Here is a 14320-nt window from a genome sequence, read left to right as displayed (position 1 = left end):
GAGCTCAGGTTGGTCTGTTGTATTCCCCACACGCTTGGCATCGTTGCGAGTTAGCTGCCTAAAGAGGATGCCCAGCACAAGGCCCAGGGAGCCTATGCAAATGGCCAGCCAGCGGAATATATTGTTGGCATTCAGCACGCTACAAGGAAAATCAATTTAAAAATATGCATATAAAATGAATGCTGCTCAACTTGCGCAAATATCTTTTTGTGCAGCACTTTGGTAATGGACTCATCCAGCTGCAGCGATTCTTCAATCCAGAAAATCGGCATAGCTAATGGACGCAGCTTGGACATGACCGGCACTTGCTCAACAGGCGCTACTTTCAAACTGAACTGCAAGCGATTGTATACAGAGAGCACAGTGCCGGAGTACTAAGCAACAAAGAACAGAATTAACTTTTTGCATATGGTAAGTTGTAGTCTAGTTGTAAGCAAACCTGTTCAAAGATTATGACTGATGCATGCTTGGACGCTGTGGGCGCTAGTCCTGAGACCTGCTGCAGCAGTTGCTGATCTGCTTGATAAAAATGAGGCAAGGAAGCGATTAAAGGTGCGCCACTGCAACGCAATAAATCCATTGTGCCCTGCGCTGGACAATCCGTGGGATATGTTGTGCAAAAGCAACTCAACTAGAATTCAAAATAGTTTTTAAGTAATTGAATAACATGCGTAGACTTAATCTACTTCGCTTGCATCAAGGTCTAGCTCATAGCGTTGAGCGGGCAGTTCAGCATATTTGGTCTTGCCCATCCACTTGGGTGACAGCGAGCGACAAAGCTGCGCAGAGTAGCTCCATAAGCCTTGTTGTGGTCTCATCAATGGCGCAAAGATGGTGCCATCTGTGCCGCGTAAGCTGTTGCAGCTAGCGTTAACCTCTGGCCAATTATGCAACTGCTGCAGGCCATTAAACTGCAGCACTCGTCCCACAGGCTTGCTGCGTTGCACCTTAAAGTGTCCAGCATTGCTGTGATTGCTCTGCAAAGGAATATGCAAGTTTAATGCGCTTTTTAAAGTCATTTCGAACTTACGGCGCCAAGTAATGAGAACTTATAGTGTGTTGCATTGACGGGCACAGCACCAGCGACAGCGCCAGCTTGCAGCTGCTGGCAAATGGCCTCAGCAGCGGGCTCCACCTGAGCGCAGTTTATATCAAAGCCCTCATAGAATAGCTCCATAAACGTGCTGGTTATGAAAGCAGTTTGTGGCTTAAAGAGCGCATTTAAACCCAACGCCACAGCAGCGTGCACTTCAGCTGATTGTCCTAGCGTCGCTATGGCCATAAACTATGAAAAATAACTGTATTTATGACGCTACTGAGCTGCTGTCACTCACCTGCAGCAGTGGCTGTGGCAGAGTTATAATTTCCTTGCCACTTAGACCTAAATCTATGCGCAACTTAAAAGTATTGCGCATATTAAAGCTTACAGCGTTTTCGTCCTCAATGTCCTGCACATTGTACTTGTCCTTCCACTCTCTAAGACAAATATGCACGTCAATTTATTTAAACTTTGTTTTTGAAACTTACTCGAATACAAATGGTCCCACTTCCTGCAATGCGGGCTTGCCACCATTTTGTATTTCCTGCACATTGGTTACATTAAAAACATAAACCTTAAAAGTCATGGGAAATGGCAGCTTCTCCCATATCTGACGCGTTTCGCTGCCTGGCTTCAAAGTAACGCTCTATGACAAATTAAATTTTAAGCACTTTAACCAATAATACAGTGAAAAATATACCTTTTTCACCATTGTTTCAAAAAGCATAGGAAAGCCTAGAAAACCTATAAGCCCGCCTAGCAATAAAATCAAAAAAGACACAACTATCACTTGTAGATACATTTTCCTTCGACTGCTCAAGGCGTTTTGATTTGGCTTAGATAAAGCTGTCCTCATTTAAGACTTTGCCTGTTACAGTGTTTGAGCATTTTTAATGCGTGCTTCATAAATTGTTAATTAGCCCAGCCCAGCATATTGCTGGCTGCTACTAACTTATTTAATTAACTGGGATACACGCACGCATATACGAATTATTAGTTTGGCGTATATAACAACAAGCTTATTAAAAAATCAAAATTATACAGAAATTGGGTTAAGGTAATTGTAGGTTATTTTTACCGTTAGCTTGTTTTTGATTGCTTCCCATAACATTTATATTAGTAAAAACATATTTGCAACAAGTGCTTGCAGTAACATTTTCATAACAGCGCGCTAACATTAACATGACTGTTAAATTCAAATCGTTCAAGCTGCCTACAGTGCTGTCCAAAATAATAGTCAGAGCAGCTGTTCATTTAAAGTAAAACACACAGCAAATTCACATTCAGGCCACTCGATGACATTTATTATTAAATTTGGCATTTTGGAATATATGATCAACATAATAAAATAAAAGCCAAAGTAGCCGTAGGCAGCATTTGGCTAAAACTTAAAAACAAAAACGTTGCTTGCGCGCATTTAAAAAAATAACGCACAGTCTACGCTACATATGTGTGTGTATAGGATGCTCAGACATTTATAAATATATATGTAAATTATATACACTTGGGTACTACTTAATTGCTACTAACATTAAATTTGTACAGTTGTCAATATGTGTTAAAGTTACGTTTGTGAATATGTTTAGTATAAAAATCAGTCAGAGTTGCTTGTTCTTGTTGTGTTAAATAGATTGAGAGTTGCCGCTGCTTTAGTCCAGCTCCACCTCCTTGAAAAGCGTTTGACTTTGCGCCTCGCGCGTCAGCGGCACATTCGCCTGTTGCTCCTCATCAATGTCGATTTCCTTGAACGAGGTTTGACTCAGCGCCTCACGTGTGCAAATCACTTGGCACGGCTCCTCACCCTGCAGCTCCCCAGTGGGCGGCAGCGAGATGCCAGCATTAAGCATGTGTGCAGCCGACGTGCTGTAAAGCAAATTGGAAAATTAGTTACAGCTTTAGCTATGCGTTGTTTAGTTGAACTCACTTCAAGGAGTAGGTGGAGCGGTAGAGCGGCGGCGGCGTATTCATGCGCACTGTGGCATAAGCGGCGGCCTGAGCATGTGCACCCGGATGATAGACAAACGCATACTCATTCAGCGAGGTTAGATACGAAGGCGGCGGCGGACGATGCTGAAACTCTGGATAGAGATAACTGCCGGGCAGCAGTCGATTATTGCAGTGCGGACTGTTGCAATTGCGGCAGGTTTCCATGCGTCTGAAGCAGGGACAATCATCCACATCGTCCGGCAGACTCAGACGCCAAATGGCGCCCGAAATGACCAGCAAGGATACACCAATGCCAATCATTAGCAGCGCTGCGCTCAGATACTGCGTCGAGTGCTCAATCAGACCCGTGGAGCCCAGCACAATGCCACCCAGCGTGCAGGCCACGCCCCCCAGAGCAAATATGCCAATCACAAAAGGCAACGAAGGACGCGCAAACCATTTGCGAAAATTATAGCCCAGGGGCGTTGAGCCCAGCTCCGCGTTGCTCAGCACACCATTAGCCAAGTTGGACATGTTGAGATTCGTGCTGGCCAAATTGTTGCCGGCGGCGCTCAAACCGTCGGCGCTGCTGCCGGCCAGCGGTACAGCAACGTCCAAAAGCGTTCTGCAAGTTAAGAGAGAGAGAACTAAACGTGAGTTTCTGGTGCTAAAAAATAAAACTAAAAGTATTTTTTGTGTTGCTCTTTAATTTCTTACAGTGTAGAGTGCATTATTAGCTCTGGCCTACCTGTTGGGCAGGTAGTCCAAGGACTTTTTACACACTCACATTACGTCATAGCATAGCTCTAAAGTGCCTTGGACCACATGTTGCTGTTATCCTTTTTACTTAGGCACACATTTATCTCGTCGCTGCCCTTGTCTGCCACTAAATCTATGATTTGGAACACACACAAGCGCATTGTTGTTGTTGTCCGGTTGTTGTTGCCTGCATAAATTTCTAAGATACAAACTGCACCTGCCTGTCGCAGTTAGAATTCTGAGCCTGTATTGAATGTATCTGCTCTTTTTTTCAATTCCTTGCTGCCCCTCGCTGTGCGTGTGTGTGTTTGATTTTTGTTTTATAGAAAAACTAGCAGCTGTTATTCATTTGATTTGCTTTTAGTGCGCTCTTCGTTTTCTGTTTGCTTTTAGCCAAAAACAAAAGGTCAGTTGCAACTGGTTTATAAATTTATAAAAACTATGCTTGAAATGTTTTTTATGCGCCACGCCGCAGGCTAAATATTATCAAAAGCCTGTGCTTAGGTGTGAAAATAAGTTTTTATGAGGCGCATAAATCAATGCGGGCAGCATAAAAAATCAACCGCAGCAAAAGCGTTTGAAAAGCCTTAAAAAATAGCTAAAGATTTTCATTTTAATTACAAGCGCAGCGGCGGCAGCTGCGGGCGCGGGTTGACGCCCTCTGCACAGACCAATTGACTGCAATTTGTCAAGCAGCAAAGAGTGAAGAGAGTGGAGGAAAACAAAAAGAAACGACAAACTTGCCGCAGCGCTGTGGCATGTAGCAACACATTAATTAGATATTTATCAAAGGGAGCTTTTTATTAATAAATGAAATACGCGCATGTTTTAAGTTGCAGCTGCTTATTATTTTTAGCTCGAAAATAAATAATGGCTGCTGCTTAAAGCTTAAAGCGCATTTGTCAATCAAAGTGCAACTAACTGTATAAAATATATTTTGTATCCATTTGTCAAAGAGTTCATTAGCCAAGCGCAGCGAATTGCAGCGCCCAAAACAGCAGCCGACTATTGAAAGATGCAGCAAACTAATAGCAAGATACAGCTAAAGATACAGATACACACACACACACACACGCACGCACGCTTGATTTGTTTGCTGTGTGAGTTATGGTATAGATTTCAGAACGCTTGACACTGCCACCATTTTTAATGATACACACACACACACAGGCAAGACACACACACACACACATAAGCGCAGCTAATTTATGTGCTTTGGTGTGGCATAACATTTTATTGTTCGAAAATTGTTGACTGCACTCGCTTGGCTCATAAAGATTTCGTTTGTCGGGGCCTCTTGTCAGTTTCTCGTTTCGAATTGTTCGTGTCTTGGACTCAATCAGCGGTGCATTGAAATGAAAATGGAGGCGCAGACTATAAGCATAATGTGCCACATGCGGCAAGAGGCGACACTTGGGTGTATTTATAGGCACAGCCGCAGCTATCCTGTAGATATTTTTATTGATAAGCAGACGTTCTAGCCAGGTGTCTAAGATACTGAGGTGTTGGAAAATGTTTTTTGAAAATTTTGTCATAACAGGAAATCTCAGCTTGAACTTCCGCTGGCCTCAATTGCCTTCAACTCTGACTCTGACTTGGCCGCTCTGTCATTAGCGCGACTGCACTTGCTGACCCACTTTTTGCCTGAGCGCTGAGTGAAGCAACAGTTGGCCCTGTCATTAGGCATAATTACTTCCTTAATAGCGTTGCCTACTTACGCTTTGGAAATTTGGCTAATGGACAGACAACACAAACAAATTACATTGCGCATGCGTAGCCAGTTTGTAATGAAGAAAGCAATAGAAAAGAAGTAGCGACGAAGAGAGCGAAAGAAAGGCACAATTAGAAATGTCATTAGAGCGCAAATGGTTTGTGCTACGTGCAACAAACAGTTGCCGCCACAGCCACAAACAGACTGCCAAAAAAAAACGTATAAACTGATAGGAAATGCGTGTTGACGCAGCTGTAAATGTAAATACGGCGTATAATTAAGCCGGCAATGTCCAAAGCTTGTATAATGCATTAGAATTATTTAAATTTATTGTAGGCAGCTCAAGAGTCGCGCGCTCATGTCTTAAGTGTTACAGTTAAGCTGCTTAGCCGCAGTCTACGGCTGCCCCATTGTTGGCAGCTTAACCAAAAGCACGCTGCCTGCCACAATTTGTGGAGCTACTGTTTACAATGCAACAAAAAAAAAGCAAAAGCATAAGAAGAAAAATGATGATGAGTCGCCTAAGCTGGGGCAGCGGGCCTATCATTAGCTTGCCTGCTGGGCTATCTTTAAGCTGCTGTTATATATAGATTTAATGTATTTTTTTTTTATATGCCGCCGCCTACTTTCCGTTAATGAATGCCCACATTAAGCTGCACTTAAGTTTGAGGCAAGTTCTGTATATAGAAATGTCATTAGAGCAGCGTTAGCTGCAACTGACAGCTTGAGGTTGTTGAAAACTATTAGAAGTAGTAGGCACAACCCTTGAGCCAACTTCAAATCAAATTTGCTGCGCCCCCAGCTCCATTTGCCTGCTTCAGGGCTGATAAAATATGCAATTTAAATTCAATTTTGAGCTCAAGACGTGTTTTTTTTAAGTTGCTAAGGGTTGAAGGTTAACGTACTCAGGGGTAAGCAGGAACTTGGGCAAAGTAATGAGTATTTTATGGTCTGATAAGTTTCTAGTGCGTGTCGCAGATTAAGAGGCATAAAGTTATTTGATATTTGCTGCTGCATGAATGAAGCCGGTGGCAGTGGCAGCATTTTGTTCATTCAACACACATTGGCTGCGGCAAAAGGACGAAGACACAGTTGACCACAAATATGAAACCCAAGGCGCACGATTGATGGCACTTCCTCTTGCCCCACAGACTTTGCCTTGCTGCGGTGTCAAATGACTGCCACACAGCTGTAGTTGTAAGTTCAAAGAACCAGCAAACGTGCCTCAAACGCGCTCAAGCGTCACAATATATTGATTTTGTTGACACACACACACACACAGACATACAAATAGTTTGTTAAAAATTGTTATTTTTCTTTTGAACTTTTTTTTGATATTGTTATTGCTGCCACCTTCAATTACCAGTCGAGTGCTTTATATTGGCTTTTTCCTTTCTTTCTTTTATGACAGTAAATATTTGATTGCCAGTCTCGTTAACTTCATGACTCTCTGACTCGAGCTCCATTGGGCCGGCCTTATCAAATGCATCGACAGCTTGTAAGTTGCACTGTCTAATTTGCTGTCCATCAATTTTTTATTGGTTTTGTCAATTAGCATAGACAACAAGCTGCTCGTTGCAAGTTTTATTTTCTTTTTGATTAGCTGTCTATCAAAAATTCGTTATGCCGAGATTACAACTTAGGAATTTCCAACGCTTCTGTTTCTGTTTCGCTTGAAATTGTTTTGGTAGCTGCTGTGTTGTATTCCATTAATCACAGCTGTTATTTTAATTATTATTTTAGTTGTTGCTCTTGCGTTTTCTTAGTTAAAAACTTCCCTAAAAATAACTATGGCAATTAATCAAAGGCAGTTTTTGTTGTTGTTTTTTGGGCAACTTGTTTCATGTTTTTTGTTGCTCGTACAAAATTTATGCGCCACTATTAATTTTTATGCGCCTAGCAGCAAGTTCTGAGAATTGTAAGTGAAATTAGAATAGACTAGCTGATGCTCTATAAAGAAAATGAAAGTAAATTTTAAATATAAAGTTGCTAAATAATACTTTTATTTTATTTAGAAGAATGACAGCAATTGATGATGAAATATGCAAGTTGAATTGATCTTTTGAGTCAAATCAATGTGCGTGTCTATTAAGTTTGACTTTGTAGTTAATATACCCGTTCTGGCTTTGCTTTTGTAGAGCATGCAAAACAGCATTTGTGATAATCACGAAGGCTAAACATGTGACATGTTAAACAGCTTCAGCTTGAGCTCCACAGACAATCAGCCTACAAGTATCTCATACTCATATATATGCAAACATAAGCCCAAGACGCATACCCAGACCCAGACCCCAACCCAGACCCAAGTGCGCGTACAAGACGCTGGGGCGTGTATATCTGTAAAGCTTTATGGCGAGTCTAGTAAGTACATTTGGGTCTGGGCATATCAATGTCAGTTAATCTGCCCAATAAGGCATGAAGTGCCTGTGCCTAGGCATAGCAACGAATGCTGCGCTGCTGTCTGCGTGCCCTTGCCTCTTGACAGCCCATCAGACAGACAGACAGACGGACAGACAGTCGCAGAAGCTGCCACATTGAATCTCTGCTCCACTTTTGAATAGGGGCAACAATGGAGCAGTCTTTTTTTATTTTCTCTGCTGCGTGACATGATTTTTGTTGCATGATAAAAGTTTTTTCTTCTTTTTTTTTTGTATGCCGCAGCCCCAGCCTGCCAATTATAATTTTAAATGCGTCTGTCAAACTTTCAGTTTCTCTGCAGTCCGCACAGTAGCCGTGGCCAAGCTACAGGCCAAGCGCTGTCCGTTTAAAGTCATTTTAATGTCAATTTTATGGCACTTGGAGGTTGCAACGTTACCTGCGCGCATGATGCAAATGATGATGATGATGGGCATGGGTTAGTCCAACGTTCTGTTGATAAAACTGTTGATACTGCTGCAGATAGCTGGCAGCGGACTCCGGATTGACGGCGCTGGCGTTGAGGAATGGCGTTGCGCCGGCTGCTGCTCCATTGTGATCCAGAAAGATGGTTGTGTATTGCGGTGGATAGCTGCCAACAGGTGGCGCCACGCTGGTTGTTGTCGCTGCCGTTGTGGCGCCCGCGCCAGCAACCGCAATTGCCACATTGCTGCTGCACTTACTCCGCGACTTGTGCAGCTTGCGACGCGTGCGCTTGCTCTGGCGTGAATCGGAGCGCGAACAGGCGCTCGTATTAAGCATGTCAACCAGCGTGGTGGGTGGTTGTGTTGCCGCCGTCATATTGTTGGTTGCTGCTGCTGTTGTTGTTGTTGTTGTTTGTGCTGCTGGCACTGAGTGCGGAAATTGCAGCTCACTGTAGATGCTTGACTCGAGCATATTACTCTCGGATGTGGTGCGATTCAAAATGAATTGCTCAAACTCTGTATCCTCCTCGCCCAGCTGCTGCTGCTGTTGTTGTGTCTGTTGCTGCTGCTGATAGTCCAAGAGTGCAGTGCATTCCTCATGGGCATTTGGCTGCATCGCAGTCATATCGCTGCGACTGCGATTGAGGCTGTTGCTGCTTTGACTGCTGCTAATCACAATTTCCGGTATGACAAATGTTGGAGTTGCCGTCGCTGGCAGCTTCCGTTGCTCGCTCATGGCGCCCAGCATGGTGCCGTTTTCAAACACAATTGTAGGCGTGGCAGCCATCACATATAAATTTCACTAGAATTCCACTTCAATTAGCAAAGTTCCCAACTCTCAAATTAGCCAGCTTAATGCATAGTTTGCCTCTTTGCTTAATTTATTTGCACAGAACTCGTTTTAAAACAAATTTTTGTTTGGCTCTACGCGCCAAAAATTTATACGCACACTAAACTCAGCAATGAGCTGTTCGACTTCGACTGCGAGAGTTTTCAAGTTAAATTTTATTTGTGCGCCGCAGCTAAACGAACGAACCGCCTTGGTGCGCGTACCGCCAAAAACTGATTTGAATTGTTGCAGCGTTTGTTGTGTTTACGGCTCTTCTGGTTAAGCAACTTCTCTCCCACACTTGCGTTCTCAGTCGCTGCTTACGCTCACACTCACGCTCACATTCACGCTCGCTCGTAAGCAGAAACCACCACCAAATCAACTCAGCTCAATGATGCAGCTCATCTCATTGACAACGCCTCTCTCTTGCAGTCGAGTAAAACACCCTCGCCCTCACTCTCTGCTCCAAAAGAAAGACGACTGACAAGTTTTGGGCTGTACATTTTGGCAGTTGTACAGCCGGCTGCAACCGACAGTGTGAGACGCTGTACAGCGCGTTGTGTATGTGTGTAAGGCCATCGAACATCTTTCAATAAAAATTATCTATAGTAATTAATATTTAAATAAAATGCTTAAATTGATTTAGAAGTTACAGCGCTCTACATGCCGCATTTTTAGACCCTTTCGTTCATGCTTTATGTACAGAGTTTGAAAACGCACTTACGCTCTTGCTTACTCTCTTGCTTATTTTGCTGCCTATTGCTCTGTTTTGCTTATGTTGTTTATCTCTCCAGCTGATGTGCATTACAGTATTAGTGTTTAAAAATAATAAATAAAATTAAAATATATATATAAAAATATTAGCTAATTTTGTTGTGGATTAAATTAAGCCTAAGAGCTGCTACTGTATTTAAGTGCCGCTCATCTGCTGGCACTTTTACTAAAAGAACAGCGTGAGCGTTGCTTGGCTTGTTATGCTCTCTCTCTCTCCCCCGCTCTCCTTGGTTAGCACCCCGCTTACGCTACAGTTCTAACTCTCTGTGGCTGGAGTAAAAGTAAAAATAAAAGAAGAAACAAAATGTAAGCGAAGCCAAACAAGAACTGTGGCCAACCAAAGGGACCTGGGGATAGCCATAGCGCTCGAAACAAAACACCACAATATAACAGAGTGCAACAAAAATCTATCTACACACACACACAGACAGAGACGCACACACACAGATACGCAGGGAGACAGACACAGGGCAAACAGCAACCATTTGTTTGAATGCCGCATCAGTTTTTGGCGAGGGTGAAATATTGTTATTATGCTGCAGGACAATTTCAATGAAATCTTTTCTTAAATTTTCTATTTTTTTGCTCTCACAACACTGCCACAGACATTTAATTAAAATGTTAAAATATACAATTGCATGTTATTCTTTTCTCTTTGCTTTGGAGTACACTTCAATTTTGGCTTTAGCTTTGGCTCAAGTGACACGCCGAGTGGCGAACTGGGCGAGTGCACAAATATTTGTTATTATTTTTGCAGCGACCGCAGCTAAGAACTTAATTTGGGGCAATGCTGCAAAATGTTGAATTGTGTTGACTTTGGCTCGAGCTTAGTTGTGGATTTTAAGCGTTATTAGCTTAATAACCATTAAGCTAATAAGTTCGACACTGGCACTGGCACTCTCGAGCAAATTAGCGCCACTTGTGGCAAGCATTATAGCCAAATATCAAAGTCACGGCATAGCGTGGAGCGGCGTACACTTTAGACAATTACCAATTTGCTCAGAATACTCTCTCGCATGTGCCAGAGCCATATAATTTGGCTTGCCTTTTACCTTTAAAACTTAAAATGCTCTGGTACATATTATTTTTGTATTTTTTGGCAGCCAGACGAAAATGTTGCTTGATCATAAAGCCCGGGACTGACCCGACCCTACACTTTAGACTTGTAGCATATACATATATTTTTAGTTTTATTTTTATGTTGCTTACAGCTTTTTTTTAGACTGTTTTTTGTGTTTGGGCTACAAGCACGCGCTCAGCTCATAATTACCAATTAGATGCTTTTCAATTTTTCGTTGCGGCCAGCGCTCAACACGTCTTGGCCATGGTCGAAATGATGGATGGCTTGGTTGACTCCTCCAGCGTGTTTGCTGTCTCATGCTGCTGCCTGTGGTCACGTTGCATGCAACATTCGACGCTTGAACTTGTAGCTGTCTATCAAGCTCAAATTCAAAATTCAAATCCTGCTTATCGCATGGCGACGACGACGACGACGACGACGCTGTAAGCAAAAAACCACAAGCTAATGTTTTAAATTTCAACAGCACCAAAGTTTCCGGTGGTCAAATTTTAAAAAAAAAAAACAACAAACGTTTCCGCACAAACAAAAAACAAATCATAGCTACGCCGCTTGCATGCAATTTACATTTAAATGTAAACTATGTTAATCGAAAACAAAATCCAGTTGGCATTTGATTGACTGTGTATTAATTGGCACAAATCGCAGTAGCCAACTCGCTTTGAATGCAACACTCTACTATGCTAATATATTATGATGATGAGTGGCAGCCAGAGCAGTAGCCGGCGGAGATTAGCATAGCATTTAGCTCGAGCCAAACAAAGGCTTCTCGCTTGAAAAGATGCGAAGCGAGCGCTTAAAAAAGTTGCTTGATATGCATGGAAGTAGTCGATACCCTGTAAGTAAATGTAAAAATTAATTGATTAAAAAATATTTACAATTGATACCCTGTAAATAAATGTATTAATTTATTGATGGCATAATCTTTACCAATTTATAGCTTGTTATTAATGTTAATTTTTTCAATTGGCGCTGAGCTGTGATTTTTATTTTATCTCTATTTTCTATGCATGATTTGTTTGTTTGAACTCTGTACAAATTCCAATTCACTCGTTTCTAGCTTTTTTTTGAACAAATTAATTAAATATTTATTTATACACTACATAATATAAAAACTAAAGTGTAGTGAAGCTTGTTGCTAAGGCTATCGACTCTTAATTAAATCATTTTATTTTAGATTTGCCTATTTACAGCATATCTCTAAGTCTGCTCAACTCTCTTTTTTTTTATTTTCTAAGACTGCACTTAACATTTTCTTGCATTTTAGCGTCAAAACTTATATTTGACTAGAGCCGCTGCATCCGATAGAATCTATCTACAATTCAAAGAGTTTTGTGACTACGTCAATTTGTTTATTTTGTTGCCATTTGTTTGTTTATTGCAGCAACATGTGCACGTGTATGGGCCACTCGAGTTATTTGGGTAAACCTAAAATAACAACAACAGCCAAAGATGAAAAAAAAAAAGTTAATGTACATTTTTATGATGCTGCGAAAAAAAAAGTTAAAAAACATTTTTTTTTTTTTTTTTTGGTGTCTACCTTTTGATCTTGCACAGTTGTCGTCTCTGTTGGAGCTCCCCACACACACCCACACCCCTGGCCTTGGCTATGCGACTGCATTAGCATCAAATTGATTTTTCATTAGCTTGTGCCGGGCTACAGCTTGTACATGTGTCTATCTGTAGCTGTATCGACTATGAGCCGTAGCCGTAGCGTGAGCCGGCTTAGCGTCATAAAAATTCAAACTCTATGTTTTATTTTTTGGGTTGTTATCGAAGCTTCACTTTGCAGCAAACTGTGCACAGCATGCGCTGATGCTGCCATTAATAAGATTTGAATTTATATTTTTCATTTTCGAGAAATGCTTATATGTGTGGGATACTCGGTTACATGGGCATATTACACATTAGATTAGGCTCCATTGATTATCTAAGCAACACTATCGTAATGAACTTGTTTTTTTAATGGCTGTTTTGATTGCCTGTCTAAGTGTGTGTGCTTGGGTGTGTAGCAAGGTCAATGTAATGTTTAGACATTTAGACAAAGTTGCTGCAAATTTAGTTGTAGTTTCGGCAGCTGTTAAGTTACTTATCGCACATGTTACTGATGGATAAATTAGCTGCTAACAATTGTTGATTGTTTACTTGGTATCGAGCAATAATAAAATCTTATGTGTGTTTATGCAGTTAACAAATGATTTGGCAAAATTTTGTGGAATCGCACAAACGAATGCGCCAAAGTTATATAGAAAAAATAAATATTTATTACTATAGCAGTTGGTGCTCTCATTTCTTTTTTTTCTTTAGCCCGGAATTGAGGTTTTTTGTTTGTTAATATGATATACATTATGTATGTTATTTAGATTGCTTTACACTGCTTAACAAAATTGTTATAAAAAAAGTTTTTTTTTCAATTATAAATATTCGTAGCTAAGTCTAAGTATTATAATATTAATATAAATAGTATTATATATTTTTAAAAAATATGCTATTACTAAAATATTTTTCTTACAGCTTAACTGAAAACAGAAATCAATTTTATTTCTTTTTACATTCAAATAAACTTAAAAATTATTGAAATACAATTTGCTTAAGTGCTTATTAATCTTTATAACTCTTTAAAATGATTTATGTCAAATATTCAAATTCAATTATGCTTGAACATAATTCTGAATTTATGATATACTCAATTATACTCAAATTGGAAATAATTTCTTGTATCTATGAAAACTGCCACATAAGCTAAACATTTATAAAAAAAGAAGTGACACCTGATAGGTGTCAAGTATCTAGAGTAAGCCAATCAGTTGCTTTGTTTGTATATTAGATAGCTCAGCTGAGTGCAGTCAAGTGTTGGAGTCTTCGAAATTATTGTGCTTTGCATAAAGCAAAGTAAAGCACGTAGAGCAAGCGAACCGCATACTAAATGATTTTGCTTTAATCTAACATTGTTTGGCAGAGATTAGAGCAGCAGCAGCTACTGGCCCAAACTGGATGCACTGAGCTCTGGCCGTAGGCAATGCAATTTGCCATGCTACTTGCTGTTGCCAACTCTATTTGCCGTAAACAGACGCGTCGCCGCCTTTTGAAAGCGTTGAAATTGCATTTGCCTTGAACAAATTAAGGCTCGAAGGCAGACACAAGGCCTGGCGGGTGTTCCCAGCCCACTGTGCACAGTGGACACTGCACAAACAATGGCTGACTGACGACATGACCATAGCTAAGTGTGGAACAGTGCCAATAATTTCACAGCCAGCGCATCACGAACGCCAAAGCGGAACTGGAAACTGCAATATTGGCCAGGATGTTTGCCCAGGACATTGACAGCCTGTAGTGCGCATTGGGTTACAGTCAGTTGGGACAC

The 14320-nt window shown here is 41.1% G+C and overlaps 2 protein-coding genes across 2 annotated transcripts; both read right to left on the bottom strand.

Moving 5' to 3' along the window:
• Positions 1-50: 50 nt before the first annotated feature.
• On the bottom strand, positions 51-1841 carry LOC108594799 (sensory neuron membrane protein 1). The gene is made up of 8 exons (XM_017979937.1): positions 1740-1841; positions 1528-1685; positions 1335-1476; positions 1031-1285; positions 687-977; positions 440-631; positions 192-374; positions 51-92 (listed from the first exon to the last, which is right to left on the bottom strand). Exons 1-8 carry the CDS (start codon positions 1839-1841, stop codon positions 51-53), a joined length of 1365 nt encoding a protein of 454 aa, XP_017835426.1.
• Positions 1842-2315: 474 nt separating this feature from the next.
• Positions 2316-9477, bottom strand: LOC108597778 (maker76). Its single transcript, XM_017984493.1, has 3 exons — positions 8251-9477; positions 2964-3590; positions 2316-2902 (listed from the first exon to the last, which is right to left on the bottom strand). Exons 1-3 carry the CDS (start codon positions 9060-9062, stop codon positions 2689-2691), a joined length of 1653 nt encoding a protein of 550 aa, XP_017839982.1. The 5' UTR covers positions 9063-9477; the 3' UTR covers positions 2316-2688.
• Positions 9478-14320: the final 4843 nt, after the last annotated feature.

Source organism: Drosophila busckii, chromosome 2R, assembly GCF_011750605.1.
Source record: "Drosophila busckii strain San Diego stock center, stock number 13000-0081.31 chromosome 2R, ASM1175060v1, whole genome shotgun sequence".
In the NCBI taxonomy this organism is placed as follows: domain Eukaryota; kingdom Metazoa; phylum Arthropoda; class Insecta; order Diptera; family Drosophilidae; genus Drosophila; species Drosophila busckii.
The sequence above is the reverse complement of the archived record's forward strand: the minus strand, read 5'-3'. Positions and strand labels throughout refer to the sequence as shown.